The following is a 19,162-nucleotide window of genomic DNA, read 5'->3' on the forward strand; positions in this document are numbered from 1 at the left end:
TGGCTCCTGGGTGAGGTAGGAATTCGGAAATATTAAACATGGAAGTCTTGCTGACCATACAGTCCAGGAATGTCTTTGTCTGAATCCCGCGCGAAATCCTTAGTGACTACATGGTCTGGGAAGGCCTTTGTTTAGGGCCCACGGCCACATAATAAAACAGTAATTGTAAGAATGGCAGCTAACATTTTTTGAGCACTTACTATGCACCAGCCACTATTCAAAGGCTGTTAAATATATTAACTAATTAATTTCACGAGAACCCTATAAAGTAAATATTACATGAACTCCATTTTATAGACGAGCCTCTGAGGCACAGAGGGGTAACATAATGACTACCCTGTGCCCCATTTTAATAAAGGACACTGAGTAAGGGATGGAGATTGATCAGTTCGACTTTCCTGGACGGTGATTCACTAACAAGAATAAAAACAAGTTTCCTGGCCAACACATCTTTATGCATGTCGATGTGCACTAAAGCTTTAAGAAAATACACCTGATTATACAACAATCATCACATGAAATAATTTGATTAAAAATGCCTCACGATATTCATGTTATTTAGCACCTGTTTCTTGACACTATCTATACCAGTGTCTTAATCTATTCTTGAGGAAATATAATATGGTCCGTAACAGATAATTCCATGAGTGACTGAAGCTGATATTCACTCTCTGCAGCAGAATTATTTATTTTATAATGGTATTCTGGAGTCCAAGATATGCCATCTCAGGCCACGTGATTGATTCCTCCTTACAGCAACTTCTCTCCATTACACAGGAAGAGGCTAAGGTGGACACTGCAAGCCCTGAGACATATCCAGAATTCAGGAACTTGTGTCCTCACTGCCCCATCAAGGTTTTCAAAACAACCATAGCAGAGGTCACTGCTGGGAGCAGTTTCTAGAAGCACTCATGGGCAGCTCTGAGATGAGTTTGTGGGTAACAATCAGATTGTTAAAGATTAGGGCTACTGGAAGGTCTAGGCTTTTGGAAATAGCTGCTCAAAACGTGAATTCACTCAATCAACAACATTTTTACCCTGTGCTCAAGAGATGAAAAGATAATATAAAATATTATCAGTCCCAAAGCCTGATATAAAAAGGGGTGAGGGGAAACAGAGGGCGTCACACACAACCGGCCTAGGGAGCAGTCATATCCCAGGCTTGGAAAAACTATCTAGTCTTTAAAAGCATCTGATAAAACATTAAGATCAGTCTTATACTTTAAGATAAATGGAAATTCTCCAACACATTTTTTACATTTAAGAAAATGGATTTCTGTAATTAGAAAATTGCTACGATAAGTAGAAAAATGATACCTATTTCATTTTCTCTATAAGCCAAAAACTGAAAAGAAAAAAAACCAACCTATTACAAGTTCTTACGTAGCTAGGGAGAATCGTATTATGTATAGGCATTTAACCTAAGAAAATGTTCTTGCCAAAATTAGAATCAACAATTCTCTATGGTTTCCTATGAAGAATATAGGCCAGTACTTATTAGGAAAACAAATAGCTTCCGGAATGATATATGAAAACAGTGTATCAATATCCATTATATTCCATCTAATTCTGCTTTTATTCTAGATTTTTAAGGATGAGCACAAGAATTTTTTTTTTTCTGCCACCACATTGTATGTAGCTAGATTCAGGTAATTTAGTAATTTGTACATGATCCACTAGGAGAGAGTAAAGGAGCCAACATCTCCCTCAGAACCACCTAGGTGCAGGCACTCTAGAAGATTCTCATCTCCTCTTGTAGGACTACTCTACCCTATGACTGCACCATGTATGCAATTCTCTTCCTTATAAGAATACTGTTTTCCTCAGTTATCCAGCACTTTCAGAGGGGTGATGAGAAAAAACATGGCTGCTGCTGAAAGCAGAGACCCTAATGCCAGTTTCAACTGTAGAAAAAGAATATGGGGGAGAAGGGGAGGTGCCTATTGTACAGTCAGTATTATGAAGTTGAGCTTTCACTACTTGAAGAAGGAGTTCCTGATTTCTTAAAAGGAAAAAAAGAAAAGAAAGAACAGAAAAATCCAACATTCTGACAGAGTGGGTACAAAAGAATCAGAAAACGAATAAACTACGAGTTAATTCCTATTAGTACAAGCAGCACAACGCTAGGCAATGTAAGAGAATATCAGGAATTTTTGAGTGATTAGAGGAAAGTGTGGCAGTAATGGGGTCCTTCAGCTACATTTTAGGTCATAAGCCTACTTTCTTCAGATATGTAAGGATATTTTTGATGACATGTAGATTATTCTGTTGAATTCCTTTAAACGTTTTGCTTTAGGGGAAATTGCCTGTCATGGCTTACATGAGGAAGTTAGCCTTTAGAAGACAGGCGTGTTTACCTAAGACTTGCCCGGCAACCTTGTCCCCAATGCTAAAAACCACTTAGAGCAATTCATAACTGAATTTAGCAGTAATAGTTTGAAAGTGGGCTATTAATAAGGCAAATTATACCTTGTGACAAAAAATGATAGACATGAAAAACTAAATAAACTTATTGGAATGTAAATTTTACTTAGGCTTAAATTACTTTAAAAGGGACCTAAATTCATCCTCATGGGATGGTTACTCAACTTCTAGTAAATTTTTAATTTATCTCAATAAGAATTTGAAACAATGATTTAACTATTTTTGTTCATCCCCAAGAAGAGCTAAACTCCCAGCGAGGTTCTAAATGGCTCCAAACCTGCTGCTTATTTAAGAGAAACCAAAGCTTTTTAAATATTTTAATCAAATCATCATCATTTCTGTGTAAGAGGCAACTTAGGCCCAGCCTACCTGACACCCAGGTAGTCTGAACCAACACTAGATGTCACAGAGAGACATGCCTGTGGAGACTGTAGTTTGCATTCTTATGCAGTTCAACTAGTTTCCTCTTTTCTGTTCTTCTCATAATGCAGATAAAAAAAGGGAAGCATTTTTAAGAATGCATAGCTAACCCTTCCATCCCCAACCTCCCAAATCAATAAGTGGACTAAATACAGAAGTGCCGTATGTTATACAATGGAGATGTGCCTAGAAAGTTACCCCAAAATACAAACAAAGTATTTTTAAAAGCATTAGAATTTCTTGCTAATTTGGAAGTTTTATGGATTTTCTTAGAGCAGGATACACCTGTTGAATGGCTACTTCCTTAGAGGATCATAAAAGTGCCTAATTCATAGGGTTGTTCTGAGATTAAGATAAAAAAATACATTGAAAGTGCTTGGAAGTGTTTTTGGCAAATAATAAATGCTATCTCTATTAGTGTTAGCTGATTATTATTATTATTATTATTTTCATCATCACAAGTGTATTTTTTTAGAAAAATTAGAAAATACACAAAGTATACAGAAACCAGAAAAAGCAGCTTCCCCTGTTTTATTTTAATGTATTTGTACAGATTCGTGGGTTTCATGAGTCTATACTAACTTTTGTGGGACTTCTACCATTATTTTGTTAAACAATCACTGTTACCTAAAAAGTTAAGTTGGGTTATAGGGCATAAAGATATAAATACTGTAAATCAAGAATTAAATTAAAGGTATCCATATACCGCCTGTTATTTGTAACATATCCTTTGTCCGCTATACACCATATTAAGTATGTGCCAAAAATAGAGTCTGCACAGGACACTATAGGAGCAAACTTAAGAAACATCAGGGCTACAGAGATATAACCTCAAAGTAATACATCAAATGATAATACATTGTAAGTAGAGCTAAAAGGAGTACAGAACGTGGTGATCATTATAATAGGGATGAGTGCTCAGACAAGGTCACTTCAAGGATGAAAGTCCTGCTGCTTCTAATTGACCAGAAAGTCATTTGATCTCCTTTTTGTGCTCAGGCAGACTTTCAATGAACCTAAGATACTTCGAGTTCTTATCTGATCAATGACAACAGTAAAATGCAAGGAGAAGGAGTATTTACAAACCTGTGTAAGAGATATATACCTGCCCTCACCCAAGTATACAGGAACACGCACACAAGGAGACTAGGCCACATACTCCACATTCGTCCCCAGCTAGAGGAGAATCGCGACCCGCAGAGGACTCCAGCGCTGGGTTTGGACAAACCTGTTGGAAAGGTCGAGCCTGGGCTTGCCTGAGAAGCCGCTGCTGCTGCTGCTGCTGGAGGAGCTTCATTTGTATGAGGTGCTGCTGCGACGTGATGGCATGAAGGGAAGGTGGCTGCATGATGGCACCGGAGCGCCGCTGAAGCATGTTGGACAGAGCTTGTTTGGTATTGGTGGGGACAAAGGAGCCTGTGGGGTCCAGCCTGGAGCCACCTGCAAAAGCAACCAGAAGGAAGGGCTTGCTTTCTACATGGTAATGCAACAGGTTACCCTTATTTCATCAAAACGCAGAAACCTGACCTTCTAGGCCTCACTTTATAAGCAAAATGGAAAATAAGGCACTGCTCCACCCCTATACAAATACCAGAGATCTGTTAACAATTGTATAATTTCTAAAGGACAGGGAGGATGATGGAGGAGTGAAGTGTAATATCTGAATGACTTCACGAAGGTCCCACTTGAACTGATCAAGTGAAATGCCCGAAACAGAGTCGGCGGCATAATTTCAGAATCATGTGGGTTTTTAGCTACAGAAGGCCCTCAGGAACATATTACTTGCATAAAATGTACTGCTTTTGCCAAGTGTCCTAAGCCAGGCACAAAAACACTTTTGTAATTTTAAACAAATTTGAAGATCATGCTATTTAAGCTTCTTTACCATGAAAATACCTGTTTTGTAGTAGAGAGGCATTAAAACACTTTAAAAACCTGAAATGTTTGGAAAACTTCAAAGACTTTGATTCTAAAGACAAAACACATCTTTTTTGAATGCTAGAAATAAAATAAACGAGAAATGTTGATTATGGAGATGCACTTGAAACCAAAGGAAACCTTAACATCTTTGCATACATAAATTGTCAGATGCCTTTAAGGGTTTGAAAAAAAAATTTCAACACTTGCTGCCTTCAATGTAGGTGCCAATCCTTCATTCACCAGATAGCCTATATTCTTTAATGTATGCAAACAAGAAAACTTCTATATAAATACTTCACAAATGATGTTTCCTTTTTTTAAAGCAAGTTGTAAAATGGGAACAAATATTTTAAAGCTGTTCATGCAAAAAACCCACATTCTCTTAAAGACTCAGTACCACAGTCAGAAATATGATTTATGAAGTTAATTCAGTGACATTTGAAGAACATTTGGAAAAAAAAATGGAAAGTCTATATGAGTAACATATGGCAAGGTAACTTTTGTTGAAGCAAGAATTGGAACTATACTAATACATAAAAACTTAATTGACTCATTTTACAGATAAGGGACATTCTTTTTAAAGATTAGACTATGGTCGATATTCTTTTAATCTTCCTAACTTTTCTGTAATCTTGTACCTCTGAATCAACTAAAAACATAAAATATAATAAATATGGCTGAAGCCCTCTGTATATTCCTACTTATTACTGTCTTCCACTTCTCCCATCAAATACTATTCTGAATTTGGTGTTTATTATTTCCATACAATTCCCTACAAATTTACCATAGTGGTGTGTACACATGAGAAAGAGAGAGACATCGGTAAAGGGTGTGTGTGTGTGTGTGTGTGTGTGTGTGTGTGTGTGTGTGTATGCTGTTTTGTATTTTAACTATATATAAACGGAAGCATATTGTACATACTCTTCCTCAACTTCATAGGATTTATGTTTTTATGAAAATATATTATCTCACACATATAAAATCCCCATAAATAACTATTTTCTTCACATTTTTTTTCTCACATGTCATCATACCTAAGACTTACCTAACACCCAAGTTCTTCAACTTACAAATACCTTTTAGTTCCTCAAAGTACAAATACATTCTAGAGGGAGAGAGTATGTGCCTTTGTAAAATACTTAGCCTTCAATTCACAGACAGTCCTTGGGTTTCACTTCAATATCTACAAAGTTTAAAATGCTAAAACGTTCACATGGACCTTGGAATTAAAAAGACAAAGTCAAAAAGAGAGGATTGTCATGTATGATTTTCCACATTTATCATTAAGTCTAATTGGCTCTTTGTAGTCTACATTTATTCATTTAACAGTCTATTTTTAAGAGCCTGCAAAAGCCAGCTGCTTTTGTAAGTTCTAGGACTACTGTAGTGAACAGAACAAAAAAAACAAACAACAACAAAAAAAAAAACACCTGCCCTCACAGAGCTTACATTCAGAGGCAGGCAGCTAAGTAGATAAACAGTACATAAAAGCAAGTGCTAATGCTGTGGAGAACCAGAAAGAAGGGAGGGTCACACAGTGTAGGGAGGGGTGTGGCTTACAATTTACAGTAGGGTAGTCAGAGCAAGCCTCGCTGAGAAGGTGGTATGTGAGCAAACTCAAAGGAGGCGGGCAGTGAGCCACACGGACGTCTGTGGGCAAGCATTCCAGGCCCTAGGTCCAGCAAGTGCCAAGCCCTGAGGTGGGAATCTATGCAGGTCGTTTACTGAATATGTCTGCCCTGTCAGGCATCTTCTAGTGCTACATTGTTTTAAATTTACTTTAAATTATACACATACACACACTCACACATATGTGTAACATAGACCTTATTTCCTCCTCCAAAAAAGAACAGGCGTTTTATCCATTTTGTTTACTAACACCTAAAACAGGGTCTGGCACGTCGTGAAACTCAGTACATTTTGTTGAGTGAATATTTGAGTCACCTACCCTATGGTGATATATATCAGCATATACATTTTATAGGTGATCAGGCTGAGGAACAGAGAAATTAAGACCTGGCCGAGAATGGTAGAATGGTAGAGCCACACCTGAACCTGAACTCTAACTCCCAAACCAGCTCGCTAAGCCTCTCATTTACAGGACAAAATATGGACTCTCCCCTGCTCTAAGCCAAGAATCAAATATTTTCCTCCCTAGGCTTCAAAATGTCATACTCAACTTACAACGAGAGAAAAAAAATTACACTACCACAGAATACAATAAGATAAATATTATATATTATAAGGGTACATCATAACAAAATGCAGAATGAGATTTCAAAGTAATCTATTTTGCTAAAATAGGCAAACTTTCTTTTAGAAAGAAAATTAGACCCTTTTCTAATTAAAAGACTTTTTTTTTCTTTTAATTTAGAAAATGTTTATTTCAGAAATAAAATCTCCCTGAGCTTGAATCAAAGCAATACTAAAATCAGGAACATTTACTCTGGATATGGAAGTTTGCCTTGTTGATACCTAAATCTACTTGCTGAACCAAATTTCTGAAATTCTTCATGATATAAATTTAAAATTCATAACCTAAGGAAATAATAAAACACACTGTGCAAGATTGCCTAATCTTTTAAAACGCTGGTTAAGAACTGCATTTGATAAAAATATTGGCACAAATTTCACAACGTCAAACTTTGATCAACTTCATATCTTCCAGCTCAGATTTTCATCTGCGGCTAATTTCTTCCCAGCACTGGATGAAAATTCCAAAGTCAGCACATAAATGCCTAACAGAAACCTTATTTTAGAAGAAGAAAAAACATGCTGAATGGAGGGAATTACAGAAATGTCAGCTGAGTGGTTAGTTCTTGGAACTTGCACATTCTGTGGAGGTTTCAGATTAAAAGTAAGGGGAATCCCAAGCAAAGAGAAACCGAAGCCACTTCTCGCCTTGGAGTGACACGACTGTGCTCTCTTCACATACCTGGAGTAAGAGATTGGTTCTGAAGGAAGAAGCCAGGCTGCTGGGGCTGACCCATGAGGTTGTAGCCCCACAAGGTGGACTGCGGATGATGCATCATCTGGGAGGAAATGGGTGAGTAATTAGGAGGCACTCGGTATATGCTGCTCTGTGGATACTCCTTCAACATAAAGTTAAAACAAACAAAAAAACACGTTACTTAACTGCACACATCACATAGGTAATTAATGCAAATTCTTCCTATCGTGTTATTTAAGATAGTCCCTATCCCAGCAGATGAGGCTATTTTTATAAAGGGGAAGATGGAAAGCAAGAGTCTCAATACATTCTCTGCAAAACACTCATTTAAGTTAGAACTTTTCCTTGGCTTAAAAAGTACTTGGCTACAGTGAGGGGAGATGGAAAAAAAATCATTTCTGAACCCTGTTCTCCAAATACTAAAAGCACATTAAAAATACCAGTATTGGCCACCACCCGCAGCTGAAAGAGCATATCCAGTTGCCAAGTCTCCCAATCATTTCATCTTACAAGGCCTTCCTGATACCTTGGGTCTAGATGAGATTCATACCAGAAAGGCCCATAATACTTCAAACCAGTCCCCCGACTAGACAATATCTTATTTCAAGACAATTTTCAAGACATACTCTGTAGAAGTAGACTCCACCCTTACCCTGCAAACACCCATCCTGTCCCAAACTGTCCCATCCTCCCCACCCCCCACATCTCCTTACAGCAGCTGCAAAATCTCTTAAGGGTCACAACTGAAATATCTCAACTCCCCCACCATCCCTCCTTCTCTGGTCTAGTCCTAAGAGATAAAGGAAAAATAAAATCTCATAAAAATAAAACCTGCACTACATCCCACTGGAAAGAGGCAGCCTCAGGAATAGTATGGGAGGAGAAGACATGGCCAGGACTCACTGGGGAATGAGAAGCGTGCTAAGTCTTTCGCATCTGAAAAGAACAGAAATCTGTCCATTCAGATAGACTGGTTAGGAGCTCAGATTTCGGGGAGTGGCAGTCTGGACCTTATGTAAGCACCTCTTTCAAGACAAAGGAATATTGGTAGAAGACTATATGAGAAGACGACAGTGACATTCAAATGACATCCAAAGGTGGCAGCAGTCATTTCTGGAATAATATCAATCACCAAGCTATCAGCAGGAAAAGGATATGTTTTGGTTTTGACATTAGTGAACAAAACATAATAATAATTAGTCATGATGTCTGAACACTAAATTGTGAATTTTTTTTTTTCACTGCACAAGATAATCCTTGAATTTCGTAGAAAAACGTCTCAAATTCTCTCTCAAGTGTTTTCCAGGTGAAGTTAATGGACAGGTATTTTACACAGTAATTCTGTAAGTTCTATAAAATTATGTCTAAATTACCGTCCCATGGATTTCTGTTGTTTTCAAGAAAATGTTGCTATAAGTAGGGGAGGCTAATAGGCAAACAAGAAGTGAAACTATTTTAAATTATGTTTACTTTATCTTTTATAAAGTCTGAAAATATGGTAAAGAAATAGGATGTAAAAGAGAGTAAGATGGAATGGTAAAATACAGACACATCCTATTTGATATATTAGATGAAGCTTTATCGAGGGAGAAACAAATAGTGTTTTTATGTTTACTTACTATACAAAATACATCAAATATTTTAGGCATGGCTTATAATAAAAATATGTAAAAAAATGAGATTTAAGTGGTCTGAAAAATTCACATTTCAAATTTGAGAAATTATGAAACCCTGAAATATTAAATAAATATTATTCACAATGGAAGTCTAAAATCAAACAATTATGAAAAGTATAGAAGGAAAAATTAAAAGGTATAAATAACCCCGTTGTCTGTGACAAGTCACTGTGTCATTCTGTTAATTATGACAGGGCCTCGTTAGGGTAACTGTTACAAAAAGGCTTCTACTGCTTTCAGCAATATTTGTAGGGATATAATTTGGACACTGGTAAATCTTCTATAAGGTGCTAACGAGCCACAGATCTCTCTACTTGCCGTACTCACATCAACTCTTGAGTTTGATTTTGTCTTGCGCTTCCTCCCCTTTGTTTTCTTCTCTTCATCTGTTGTGTTTTTTCCCTGATCTGGCAGCTCAGCTGATTTCCTCTCTGGCTCCTGAGAGACGGGAGATGTGGGCTCTTCCTCTTCCTCCTCGGGAGGTAGGGGCAGGGGTTCGAGGTAGTAACTTCGGGGCTTGGGCGTAGGGTGTGTGTGATACAAAAGGAGGTGATGCTGCTCCTCATACTTGATCACCTTCCGGTCCATTCGGACAGTCCCGAACCAGGCCCAGGACAGAGGAGCTGGGTTCTTCTGACCCTCAAACAAATCCCATGGGGACACCTTCTGCTTTGTGGAGACCTGGAGGCCCTATGGTGAAATAACACTTTATGACCAGCTGTTCAGATCTTTTCCTGATTAGAGGCCGGGCTTGCTTAGGACATGGATTCAGAGAACATTTGGGCTGGTGTGGGCCTTAGCGAGAACCTTGGCACACAGCAGACAGGCTAACTAGTCAGGGGGTTATACAATTAGTCCACTGGGGAGCAGCAGATAGATCCACACCTTAAAGCTCCCTTCTATGGTTCTTTATGCCACACGAGGCAATGTTCAAGCTGTAACACCAGGTAGCCCAGTATATTTTACTTTAAAATGGCACTTTTTTCATTTAGTTTTTTCTTTTAGGCAAAAAATTTTCTAAGAAAGACTGCAAAGTTGATCTTACTGTACTAAATTACAATCAGTTTTAAACCTTCAGATTCTATTTACTGTTTTTCAGATGAAACAAAACTTAACAGCCAAGTTACATTCAGCCTCTAATTGGGCTCATATTAACCTTTATCCAAACAAGAATGGACTTGATTCAATACGGGCACCTTTCATGTACTTATTAAGCCAGTCTCTGAATAATTCAAAATTAACTTGTACCAACAGGTACAAATGAAGTCCTTCAATTCAAACTTAAGTCTACTGAGTTTAGAAGAGAAAATGTTATTGTTTCTGAAAATAAGAGTTTCTTATTTTTAATTGGTGATGTCTCTTGGTACTTTCCTTGGCATATCAATTTGAAAATAACTTTTCTTCAAAATGACCCTGAAAATAACTACTCAGGCATTCTGTAAGATATGGGTTCTCCTGTTCTTATCCACACATACTCTTCCAAAGGTGGCTTTGGCCAAATTGAGGCTCAATTACCATCTATATATTGACTGCTTCCTAATATCTGTCTTGAGGTTAGGTCTCTTTCCTGGGTGCCAAGGCCACATATCCAAATGGCTTCTAAATGTCTCACCACTAGAGAGCCCGCCAGCGCTTGTAAACTCAGCTTGCCCATGATTCTAGTTTTTTCTCTCTCCACACACACACTGGTACATACAAATACTCAAGGTACTCTGAATTACTGGAGCATTGCATTTCTCCTATCAGCCACATTTTTTCATACCTTTGCATAAACTCTTCCCTTTGCATGTACCACACTTTTCCCTATCTCCCAGGTAACTCTTAATCCTTCAAAACGATTTACATGTCGATTTTCCTGGGGATCCTGCTCTACCCACTTCCGGCCATCTGAGTATAACGGCTCCTTCTCAGGGTCCTCTTACATTCTATAATATGACACACAAATCTCACCACACTTAACTGTCTACCTACTTCTACTTGAAGGTAGGAGCTCTGTCTTTCATCTCTGTGATTTTGTAAATCATGTTTATTGAAAGAATAATGGACTGCTCTTCCTATATTATAGAAAACCTTGTTTAATATCTTACATGAATCAAGAGTTCATCTGATATTATTTAATTGATAAGATAATAAAGTGCATCACTTTAAACATTTTCCACTCAAAATAGTTAATGACATTAGGACATTTTCAGTAAAAATTTTCTTATCTAAACATATTTTGTTGCCAATTCTGAAGTAAAATCAGGCCTGGTCTTTGCTAATTATTATTATTATTTTTTTACACTAAGCTTTTTGCTTAGCTTCTGTTGGTGGGCCTCAGAAATTCAAGTACAGTTTAAAATGAAGATCTTCAAAGATTTGATTTATTTATATAATGCAATGGCCACTGCACTTAAATGATATGAATATAGTTTTAAAAATTAGGAAACTGTAAAATTAAGATGTTTTATATGCTTTATAGGAAGATAAGAAAACATATCTTGTTTCTGTAAGTTTATGTATTTATATATATAAGAAACAAACATTTACTCTTGCCTGTTTTTTATCTATAGAGTCGAATCCAGCAATTTTGTTTCCCTTTGTGTCAATCAAGGAACCCATAGGTTCACAAGTGATGACATCACATGTCTGTTTTGGCAAAGGTAGTAACTGGCGAACTTTGTCAATACTTTCTGACCGCTTGTCTCCTAGCTCCTTCTAAAAAAAAAAATGAAGAAAAGAGAAGTGGAACAGAAATTACAATGAAGGCAAAAGTTGCTCAAGTTACTCAGAGGGAAGTTTCCTTATGAAATATATGCATTTTTATTGATGGGATGTTCTTTAACCTTGAACATGGTCTATGGTGCAGCTCTCAAATAGAGTGGTGAGTATGTTTCATTTCTTCATTTTGGGTAGAAAATAGAACACATACAAAGGCAGCCTTGTTACACAACAAACATTACAGTGCTGAGATGACAAAAATCCAGGGCAGTAATTGTAATCAGAGAGCAGGAGCTGCAGCATGAACACGTTCTCGAATCCAGGGTCAGACGATAAGGTAACCACTGGTTATTTTATTGTAAGCTCATCAGATATGTTTTTTTTGTTTTTTTTCTATGCTGTTTATTTACAGTTTATTTCAAAGATTGTGTTAGTGGTTAGTCAAATGAATTGGATTTAGAAATAGCAATGCAAGTAATTATTTTTCAGCTGTATGTGCCAGTCCAAGCATAGATTTATCCTAAATCTAATGCTGGCATTTTGTTTAGATATTTGATAATTAATTTCTGAAGTTCCTTAAAAAATTAAAATGCTTTACAAATATAAATTTGTTTGAAAGAAAAATCTTCAAGCTATATGCTTATACTTTGGGGAACTGGTAAGCTAAGGTAAAGCAAATAGCAAAATAATCACATTACATTAACTTGAATGCAATAAATAACATTTAATTTAATGAGTAATAAATTAAGGTAGAATGTACTAAATAACAAATCTATAAATAATGTAAGTTCATTTAAGTGTATAAGCAGGTCACAAACTTACTTTCAGTTTCTTTACTAAATTCATGTACGCGCGTTTGTTCTCTTCAGATCCCCCTGGAGATGCGTTTGATAGGTCAGAGGCTAATGTTCCATTGATTAAAACACCCAGCATGTCAAGAACTGTTGTGAATAATTCACTAAGAGGGGACAGAAAACAATTATTTTTACCTTAAAACAAAAGCAAGACATTCTGAACTTGCTGAGCATTGTTATTTAAGGTACCTAAGAAAATAAGATGCGGCAGAATTTGTGGTCAGTGTATCAAGCTTCTGCCATGCATGCATGCAGAAAACGAAAGGTGAAATGGTAAGAACATACTTGTTAGTGTGCATGTCAACGGTCCCGGAAGTAATGATCTGAAGGAGGAGGAGGGCCCAGTCTGTTGTCCACTGGGTGCTCCGCTGCACCGTGTCAAACATTCCTCCCACCTAGCATGGAAAAAAACACAACCAAAAATCCACATCATGTTAAAGAGAAAATGCCACGCCCATCATTTCATGTAGGCAAGTTTTGATTAGTTTAAAAAATGCTTTAAAAAAAGGGGGGGCTACTCAAATGTGGGCACATTGTCAATATGAATTATAGTTGACAGTTGACCCTTGAAAAGGCTGGGGGTGGGGGTTAGGGGCAATGACCTTCTTCTTAGTCAGAAATCTGCATACACCTACTTCTTTTTTTTTTTTTAAATTGGGGAACTGGGGAAGGGGAACAGTGTTGGGAAACTGGGGAGGGGGACCAGCCAAGTTGTTGTTCTTCAACCTTAGTCGTGGAGGGTGCCAGCCGCCATCTGGCTGCCCGTCAGCAACTAGTGGTCTCTAAGCTCAAGGTGCTGTGTTACAATCTTAGTTGTGGGTGGGCGTAGCCACCATCCCCTGCGGGAGTAGAACAAGCAGCCTGTTGTTAAGAGCACATGCTCTATCCACTGAATCATCCGGGCGGCAGCTCAGCTCAAGGTGCCGAGTTCAGTCTTAGTTGTGGGCATAGCCCACCATCGAACAGGCAGTCTTCTTGTTAGGAGCACATGCTCTCACCAGCTGAGCCATCCTGCCACCTGTTGGCAGCTCAGCTTGGGCACAGTGTCACTGGCCCATGTGGGAATCAAACTGGCAGCCCTGTTGCTCAGAGCTCGCGCTCTTAAGCTAACTCTTAACCAACTGAGCCACTCGGCCGGCCCAGCATATATCTACTTCTATGTACCAGTCTAATTAAATTTCTGTTGCTCCTAAACTTTCATGATACCCAGTTTTATGATGTAATTTTAGTTGAATTAAATCCGAATAGGTCAAAGCCATGTAAACTGTTTATCTGCCACTTTATGTTGTCAAGTACTATTGACTCTAAGCTTGTTGTCATTCTAACACTTGGATATATCCGGTAACACAGAAATAATGATAAGCAGGAAGCTGGGCCCCAGGCCTACTCATCCATGTGTGGGAATTAAGTTGAAAACAACTGCCAAATACCAGGCCACCCATTGGAGTAGCCTTCATCTGGGCCTGTCCAGTGGGGGAAAAAAATTAAAAGGAAAATTGAATGTGTGAGGAATTTTACAGGTCTGTAAAACCCCCATGTGGGATTTGTTTTTATAATCAATTTGATTCAAAGTTTGAAAAAATTGACTTAAATGCCATTTTAATATGGTTTTAAATAAATACAGTAAAAGCTAACACTCATCTCAAAATAAGTCCTCCTAGACCTACTCTTAGCCCACAGCAAAAAGGAGTGATTCCCGGGAGGAGTGGGGGGGAGTGGGCGAGGGGAGTTGCAGAAGGCAAATCAATGCCTAAAATATCTTCTGCTCTTCTGCTGTCTAGAAGTTGTTTAGACCAGACAGGAAGGATGGCAGCCAGAAACACAGATGGTTAGAGATAGGGAAGTAGCTGCAGAGAGCAAACATCAGGAAGCCTCACCTTATAATGAAGACCGTGACCACTGTAGAAGTGGAAAGCTGGAGTTATTTTCACATTTAGATAAGTTTAACAGCGAGAAAATACTAGAGATGTCTCTTACCAAATTTAGGCGGAGCTGCAATGCTTCGTGCATCATCTGCCGTGCTTTTACATCATCTTGGTATCGTTCTTCTCTCCAGTTACTTAAGATCTAAATGGGAAAACAAATGGGAAAAAAAAAATCTTTTCCATGTTAAAATGGAATTTTTTCATATTTAAAGTTAAATTGAGCTTTTTCCTGACAGTCAAAAACAACTTCTTAATTTAGCAAATTAATAAACAAAGCTTTCCTCCCCCGCCACCATGCAGACAGAAAGCTGGCTGTTTCTTTGTTCATAGCCTTTGTAAGTAGGAGAAGAAAAATCTTACCTAATCACTTATCCTATGACTAAGTCTTAGAAAATGCTTTAGAGGACCATCAAGTTTAACATTAACAAAAATAATTATTTTAAAAAAGACAGTTGACTCTTGAACAACATGGGTTTGAACTGTGCAAGTCCACTAATACACAGAGTTTTTCAACAAATATATAGTTGGCCCTCTGTAAACCTGAGTTTTGCATCTATGGATTCAAGCAACTGCAGATCAAAACTGGTATTCTCAATTGATCCGAGCTTGAAAATTCGTGGATTGCAGAGAGAGGACTTTAATGCATTGTTCTAGCTATTTTATATGAGAGGCTTGAGCATTTGCTGATTTTAAGTTTCTGAGGAGGGCCATGGAATCAATCACCCATGGCTACCAAGAGACAAATGAAGTTTTGGGAAGTCAAAAGTTATATGTGGAATTTCGATTGTGCAGGGCTTGGCGTCCCTAAACCCCATGTTGTTCAATGGTTTAGTCTTATAAAAAGATAAGTAGTGGACAGACAGAATTATATATATATTTTTTAAATTGGGGAATTGGGGGAGGGGAACAGTGTTGGGGAATTGGGGAAGGGGGACAGCCAAGTTATTGACCCTCAAGTCTTAGCTGTGGAGGGCGAAGCTAGCTCAGTTCCAACTCCAGTTGCCATCCGGCTGCCCATTGACAGCTGGCGGCCGCTCAGCTTAAGGTGCTGTGTTCAATCTTAGTTGCAGGTGGGCGTAGCCACCATCCCATGCGGGAGTTGAACTGGCAGCCTTGTTGTTAAGAGCATGCACTCTATCCCCTGAGCCATCTGGGCGGCAGCTCAGCTCAAGGTGCCAAGTTCAGTCTTTAGTTGCGGATGGGCACAGCCTACCAGTCGAACCGGCAACCTTGTTGTTAGGTGCACACGCTCTCACCGGCTGAGCCATCCTGCCACCTATTGGCAGCTCAGCGGCAGCTCAGCCCGGGTGCAGCTCACTGGCCCATGTGGGAATCGAACCGGTGACCCTGTTGCTCAGAGCTCGCACTTTTGAGCAAGCTCTTAACCAACTGAGCCACTTGGCCGGCCCCCAGAATTACATTGTATATCAGGCCTGCATTATATGCTTCTAGGGACATGCTGTGAACCCTAGCAAATGTGTAATTTTGGTGTTCTATTGAGGTGGTAGCTTGCTATTTTATAAACTTATCTTCCTTGATGAAGATAATGTATATTATTTTGAAAAATATGACATCTTGGACATCAGTCAAGAGGCACATCAATTTATGAAGTGAGTGCTTCCTCACTGATTCAGACTAATGTGGGGAAAGAGAAGATTTTTTTAGGAAAGGCAAACCACAAATGGGTAACACCCCAGAATCAGATGACATGTGCACAAAAAATAAAACCAACAACAAAAAAACCCCCTACACTGCCATCCTCTGAAGTATGGTGGTTAACTAATGAGAATCCTCTTAAACGAGTTGAAATGAGTCACATGCAGAAGTAACCCAGCCCCAACAGATAACCTGTAAGTATATTGAGTGGTAAGAGCAGGGCATTTCCCACATCTCATCAAAATATGTGGACCTCTCTCAAGGCTGACTTAAGGGTACAAGGCAGATAACAAAACACACAAGCTGTCACGGAGCTTACATTCAAATAGCAGGACAAATAATAGTAAGTGTAACAAGTGGTAGGAACCAGGGTAAGGGAATAGAAAATGGCCATTGTTCTATTTTTAGAGAGTGATCAGGGAGGCCCTCCCTGAGAAGGTGACATCTCAGCAGAGACCTGATAAAGTGAGGAAGACAGCCATGCTAATATCCAGGAAGAAGGCCTTTCAGATGAAGGAAAGAAAAGATTCAAAGGCACTGCAGTGAGAATTTGCTTGGCAAGTTCCATGAACAGCTACATGGCCACTGTGAAGAGTGGAGCAAGCCAGGCCATGCCTGGTGGGCAACAGGGTAGAAGAGGCAGCCAGTGCCAAATCACGTAGGGCCTTGGAGGCCCAGACCCTGAATTCTAGGACCAATAAGAATCACTGTAGCATTTTGGGCATTGGAGAAACATGGGATTTACATTCAAAAAGGAGCATTCTGGTTGCTGAGTAGAGAACAGATTTCTCATATCCAAAAGGTGGGAGATGACGACAGGGCCAAATAAGTTAAGGGTCCTTATTCATGTCCATCCAGGACCAGTCCAGGGAGAGACATGGTGTCATAGAGCCACAGCAGCACAGGAGGGCTCCATTAGGCTCTGCAGCAGGATAAACATCTCACAGGGCCAATCTACCCACTCTGTTCGATCCCACAAGCTCCAGTTTCTAATGTGGTCACTCAGTTTCCTTGTGGTACAGAGAACCAGTGCCAGGGGAACTGTGGTTGGGAGAAAGGCAAGGTTCGAATTCTTTGTAAATGAACCCAAATGCCTTCTGATTTATAAATGAGTATCTTGTGCCCTTGACTGGCATCAGTCTGGCTCTGGCAGTAAAATAGAGTTTCTGAACAGAGAGACCCTGGCTGATATGTGGAAGCAGGCTGAGGACCTGGATACAGCTTCCTCTGTCTTACTGCCATGCCTGCTGTGACACAGATGGCGCCAGCACCTCTCCCGCGAGGCAGGGTCAGGAGAAGAGCAGAGATGTCAAAGTTACATGTAATATGCAAAATGTTACTTTTATCATCTATAGACATGTATCCAATGTGTGATTTGGGCCAGCTGAGTGGCTCAGTTGGTTAAGAGCTTGCTCAAGAGTTTGAGCTCTGAGCAATAGTGGTTCAATTCCTGGCCCAAGCTGAGCAGCTGCTGAGCTGCCAACAGGTGGCAGGATGGCTCAGCTTAAAAAAAAAATTTTTTTTAAACTGCTAATCTTTTGGTGACTAGAATGCCAGGTAGCAGGACAGGGCATGGATTGTGCCTCCTTGCAACAAAACATGTTGTGCCCTTATTAGTTTAATCTCAGTACCTGAAAGGAAAATGAACTAATGCCGTTAGAAAAATACTTGCCTGGCTTAATACTCTACAATACTTTACCTGATTAACTTGATTCTGGAGAGATGTTAGGAGGCCTTCTCGTTGTTCGTCTTGTCCCTTAAGGCAGGTAAGGACCAGTGAGAGGAATGGCTGCTGACTCAGAAGAGACATACTAAAAAGGAAATTATAACAGCAGATCTAGTTAGAAAGAGTGCATTACTTCCTGTGCAACATTGATTTCTTGCCTGTGGGCTATTGGCTCTTATTTATTTTACTATTAGAAAATGGACAGGAGGAGTAAATAGCCAAAGACTACTTGAAAAGTTAAATCATACCTCTACTAATAAGATTAAAAGCCACTGTAATGCTTCTAAATAATTTAATATTCCCTCTTTCCCTTGAAGGCTTTTCCCAAACTACGATAAATTCATAGTGCAAATGAGTGTGTAGGGGGAGTGCCGGAAGAGGAGGATTTGTCGTTTCCATCAGTTAGCGCATTTAAACACACACATCAGAAGGAATATCGCTGCATATGCAGAATAAAATAATAAAAAATTTCTCTCACAAAAAACTTATTTTGGAGTGCAGGAAATAGGCCTATACAATTGTCATGCTTGTTTTATTTTTCAGCTCTTTCCTCAAGCTCAAAGTGTGGGGTATGTATTGGTAGAGCTAAGATTAGCACATAGGTCTGAGGACAGTGTGACCTCTAGTGACCTGCAGGGCACCGTTCCGCCACATCCCATAGCCTCCACTGGTAAAGGGATTTCAAGACATCTGGGAGAAATTCCATTTTAAATTGGCATTTTATTAAGATTTTTTCAATTATTAGAGAACAACTAACAAATCATATTGATAGACTAATTGCTACACTGGAAAGAAAATTTTCTTAAAATGGGATTGAGGCCCAAATATTTCAATCTGCTTCATTTTACACCAGCAGAACTGAGACACTGACTTTGGAAGAGCCATACAAAGGTATTACCACCTGTACTCTC

The 19,162-nt window shown here is 39.0% G+C and overlaps 2 protein-coding genes across 3 annotated transcripts in view; one reads left to right on the forward strand and one right to left on the reverse strand.

The window, feature by feature from the left end:
• MED12L (mediator complex subunit 12L) overlaps positions 1-19,162 on the reverse strand; it is a 350,111-nt gene that overhangs the window by 44,257 nt on the left and 286,692 nt on the right. The window contains exons 32-39 of the mRNA XM_019661307.1: positions 18,225-18,336; positions 14,922-15,011; positions 13,230-13,339; positions 12,913-13,048; positions 11,926-12,087; positions 9,718-10,080; positions 7,700-7,856; positions 4,073-4,284 (exon numbers count right to left, since the gene is read on the reverse strand). Of these exons, the coding sequence (XP_019516852.1) occupies positions 4,073-4,284; positions 7,700-7,856; positions 9,718-10,080; positions 11,926-12,087; positions 12,913-13,048; positions 13,230-13,339; positions 14,922-15,011; positions 18,225-18,336 (1,342 nt within the window). The remainder of the gene's footprint in view (positions 1-4,072; positions 4,285-7,699; positions 7,857-9,717; positions 10,081-11,925; positions 12,088-12,912; positions 13,049-13,229; positions 13,340-14,921; positions 15,012-18,224; positions 18,337-19,162) is intronic.
• P2RY12 (purinergic receptor P2Y12) overlaps positions 12,185-19,162 on the forward strand; it is a 48,930-nt gene continuing 41,952 nt past the window's right edge. The window contains exon 1 of one of the 2 annotated variants that reach the window (XM_019661320.1): positions 12,185-12,253. The gene's annotated coding sequence lies outside the window, so the exon portion shown is untranslated. Of the gene's footprint in view, positions 12,254-12,371; positions 12,428-19,162 lie in introns of those variants that run through there. The other variant, XM_019661318.1, reaches the window with a different exon arrangement.

The sequence above is a fragment of the Hipposideros armiger genome, unplaced genomic scaffold (genome assembly GCF_001890085.2).
Source record: "Hipposideros armiger isolate ML-2016 unplaced genomic scaffold, ASM189008v1 scaffold_344, whole genome shotgun sequence".
NCBI lineage: Eukaryota > Metazoa > Chordata > Mammalia > Chiroptera > Hipposideridae > Hipposideros > Hipposideros armiger.